We start from the raw sequence: 4,274 nt of genomic DNA, 5'->3' as shown, positions 1-4,274 counted from the left end.
AATGTTTCAGAATATCCACTTGTAAGAGCGTTAGTCCCGATCAAGTATAATAAAATCCAGGGATTCAGAGTAAGGGATCAATAATTTTGTCGACATGAGTGTCGACTTGAAATGATTGGAATGATTCTGTGCCACTAAATTTTCATAGCCGACCAGTTCACAGCTAGAATTCAAGATCCATATGGAGGTGCTTTGCAGATGGACTGCTTGGGTATTATGCTAGTTGCTCGGCCCGGAGATTCACCTGCAGAGAAGAATATTGAAAATATAACGTCGAGTGTTTGAAGGGACTCTGAATAATTGCAGAGTAGATATGGAGAATGAATATAGTCAGACTTCCGGTAGGACATAACATTCTCATTTCTTTTTATTGGCAACGATATCTTAGAGAAATGTGAGAGATTTAGTATACCAGTTCACTTTGTGATTGTTTGTTTCTGTATTTGAGCAATTGAAAAAGATTTGAGCCTTGTAATTGCAGTTATTGCAGAGGAATCACCAAGCAGCAGAAACGATGAAGAAGAGGAAGAGATATCTACGTGGGTAGCAGAGGGGGATCGGTTTAAAGCCATCGAGAATGAAGAAGAGCAAAGGCTTCTTCCTGTAAAAGAAGATTCAGCAGAGGACAAGGATGACCAGTCTCCGATCGAGGAGGTCGCTCTCACTGTTCCTACAACGGATGATCCAAGCCTTCCTGTCATGACTTTCAGGATGTGGGTTCTCGGAATCTTGTCATGCGTCGTGTTGTCGTTTCTAAATCAGTTTTTTTGGTATAGAACAGAGCCGCTCACAATTACTGCAATTTCTGCTCAGATTGCAGTCCTTCCTCTTGGCCAGCTAATGGCAGCAACAATTACTAGGAAAAAGTTCTTTGCAGGGAAGAGATGGGAGTTCTCGCTGAATCCAGGGCCCTTTAATATGAAAGAGCATGTTCTCATCACAATCTTCGCTAATTCAGGGGCCGGAAGTGTGTATGCCATTCACATTGTCAGTGCTGTCAAGATTTTCTACAAGAAGAAGCTGGACTTTTTCGTTGCTTTCCTCGTTGTCATGACAACCCAGGTTCATTTTTGACCATTGCTGCTCAAGTTTTGTTTAGAGGTCATTTGAACTCCCTGAGGTTTGTCATTTGCATTATCTATTACAATCTTGGATATGCAGATATTGGGGTTTGGATGGGCAGGGATCTTTAGAAAATATCTAGTGGAGCCAGCTGCGATGTGGTGGCCTGCAAACCTTGTTCAGGTTTCTCTGTTCAGGCATGGATTCTCATTTCATTATTAGATCAAATCCATACTTGTTAATGTGGTTTTTTTAATCAATTTGTGCAATTTCTCAGATATAAAGTTTCATAAACCGACTTAGTTTGAGCAGGCGTTGAATAGTTTGAGTTTGGTTCATTTTTTTCTGATTGCAGAGCACTTCATGAAGAGGAGGAGAGACCCAAGGGAGGTCTTACAAGAAACCAGTTTTTCATAATAGCCCTTACCTGTAGTTTCGCTTATTATGTACTCCCTGGTTATCTGTTTCCTATGGTGACATCCCTGTCATGGATCTGCTGGATCTTTCCCAAGTCCGTTCTGGCACAACAACTGGGTTCAGGACTATATGGCCTGGGCATCGGTTGCCTAGGGATAGATTGGTCGACCATTTCTTCTTACCTGAGAAGCCCTCTTGCCACTCCCTCGTTTGCAGTAGCCAATGTGGGAATTGGATTTGTGCTTGTAATGTATGTGATAACGCCAATAGCGTACTGGTTCAACTTATATGATGCAAAAACATTTCCAATATTTTCCGAGGACCTGTTTACCTCCAGTGGCGAAGAGTACAACATCTCCCTGATCATTAATTCAAACTTCCATCTCGACGTCAAGGCTTACGAGAAGTATGGACCAATACATCTTAGCACATTTTTTGCTATTACCTATGGTGTTGGGTTCGCTGCGTTAACTGCCACAGTGGTTCATGTCAGCCTGTTTCATGGAAAGTATGCTATCAGTTCCTGAATTCTTCAAAATTCCATGCTTGCAAAAGCAATCAAATGAAACTAATGGGTCATAATTTGATGCAGGGAAATTTGTCAACTTAGCCTGTCTGCTTTCAGAGATGGGAAAGTGGACGTGCACACCAGATTAATGAGGAAGTACAAGCAAGTGCCAGAGTCATGGTTTCAAGTGATTCTGATCATTAATGTAGCTTTAACGATTTTTACATGCGAGTATTACAACGATCAGCTTCAATTGCCCTGGTGGGGAGTATTACTGGCCTGTGCTATTGCTATATTCTTCACAGTACCTATTGGTATCATTACTGCAACTACTAATCAGGCACGTGAACAGTCTATGCTGCAAATAGGTCTTCTTGTTACTTTTTAAGGTGCACTCAAAATGCCTTGTTTCTGACTAGTCATATTGGAATTTGGCAAAGTTCCTCCCTGAAGGAGAACTGTTCATGGAGAACTGTGTATAGAAGTGAGATGTTTTAACTAGTTTCCATAGGAAAGCTTTCTCAAAATAAAAATGGTTTAAGTAGTGAATTTAACTTTTCACGAATATTTTGGAATCAGATAAACAAATTCCAAAATAAACAAAAACTCTGCTCCAGTCCATTAAATTTCAGAATATTTCCAAAATCTGTCTTCCTAATAAATGGCCTTTTAAATAGCTTTGTCCCTGGATTACAAAATAATTTCAAAATCTACCATCTAAATCATGCTTAGAAAGATCATGCTCAGTACTTATCTGAATATATCTTCAATCTCATCCTATACTAATTATTGGGTTGATTTGGCATGGTAGTCACCAGGTCTGAACATTATCACGGAGTACATCATAGGTTATATGTATCCAGGCAGACCAGTTGCAAATATTTGCTTCAAGGTGTATGGATATATCAGCATGAGCCAAGCCCTGACATTCCTGCAAGATTTTAAACTGGGTCATTATATGAAAGTCCCTCCTCGAGCAATGTTCCATGCGCAGGTATTGAACAGGCCAAATCCTCCATAGCCATTGCTTTCTTGAACCCCTCTGCAAAATTGAGATTTCCATTTGCATTCTACGGCAATTAATTCATCAATATAATCTTTGCTGCAGATGGTGGGCACAGTCGTTGCGGGAATTGTGTACTTAGTCACAGCTTGGTGGCTCATATATTCCATTCCCAATATCTGTGACACAGACCTATTATCCTCTGACAGCCCTTGGACTTGTCCAATGGATCACGTCTTCTACGACGCTTCTGTGATATGGGGATTAATTGGACCCAGAAGGATTTTTGGAAGTCTTGGTGAATATGAAGCAATCAACTGGTTTTTCTTAGCGGGAGCAATAGCTCCAGCCATAGTATGGATGTTACACAAGGCATACCCTGACAAAGAATGGATCAGACTGATAAATATGCCCGTTCTCATCGGGGCCACGGGGATGATGCCCCCTGCAACAGCGGTGAATTATACAAGCCGGGTACTCATGGGATTTATTTTCAACTTCGTAATCTACATATACAAGAAAGACTGGTGGCAACGCCATAACTATGTGCTTTCAGGCGGATTGGATGCAGGGTTGGCATTCATGGCAGTTCTACTGTACCTGTGCTTGGAATTAGAAGATATTACATTGAATTGGTGGGGAGAAAACCTGGACGGATGCACCCTAGCATCGTGCCCCACTGCTAAAGGCATTATTGTGGAAGGTTGCCCTGTGTTTTCCTGAGAAACCCATGGGCCATGACAATCGCAGCTGTCATTCCCCCATGATTTCTTCTTCTCTTCGGGCCACGTAGTTGTATTCAAACACCTAGGTCTGTGATATTCACATCGCAGACCACACAACGGGATGGAGTCGGGAGGAGATCACTTTTTTCAATATAATTCATGTAAAAGTTTTTAATGCCAGTTTATTACACCAAAAGTTATTTGATTAATAATTATTTGTCTATATTTGTTTTAACTTTGTAGTTATTGAAAGTGAAGATGATCATATCGTTACATTAAATAAGTTATGTTATTAAGGTAGCCAAATTTATTTGATTAAATTCATTTATTTACATTTATATTAATTTTAAATTTATTAAAGACAGACGACGAGCTATTCAATTAAATTAAAGTCAATTAATTTCTTCTAACTTTATTAAAAATAATATATAAGCAAATTGTATTACAATAAAACAACATCACCAAATTGTATTACAATAAAGCAACAACTATTTGATTATTAGTTTAAGTTTATTTTAATTTTTAAATACATTTTCTCTTTTAAAGAAGAATTATATAT

General features: G+C 39.3%; 1 protein-coding gene across 1 annotated transcript; it reads left to right on the top strand.

Annotated features, from left to right (window-relative positions):
* The first annotated feature begins 557 nt into the window (after positions 1-557).
* On the top strand, positions 558-3,713 carry LOC149194563 (oligopeptide transporter 7-like). Its single transcript, XM_089407703.1, has 6 exons — positions 558-1,062; positions 1,162-1,259; positions 1,418-1,987; positions 2,072-2,327; positions 2,799-2,981; positions 3,096-3,713. The coding sequence occupies exons 1-6, from the start codon at positions 700-702 to the stop codon at positions 3,711-3,713; spliced, it is 2,088 nt and encodes a 695-aa protein (XP_089263829.1). The 5' UTR covers positions 558-699.
* The last annotated feature ends 561 nt before the right edge of the window (positions 3,714-4,274 follow it).

Source organism: Pinus tabuliformis, chromosome 2_2 (assembly GCF_031772625.1).
Source record: "Pinus tabuliformis cultivar Carrire ecotype Pingquan chromosome 2_2, CPIR1, whole genome shotgun sequence".
Taxonomy (NCBI): domain Eukaryota; kingdom Viridiplantae; phylum Streptophyta; class Pinopsida; order Pinales; family Pinaceae; genus Pinus; species Pinus tabuliformis.
The sequence above is the reverse complement of the archived record's forward strand: the minus strand, read 5'-3'. Positions and strand labels throughout refer to the sequence as shown.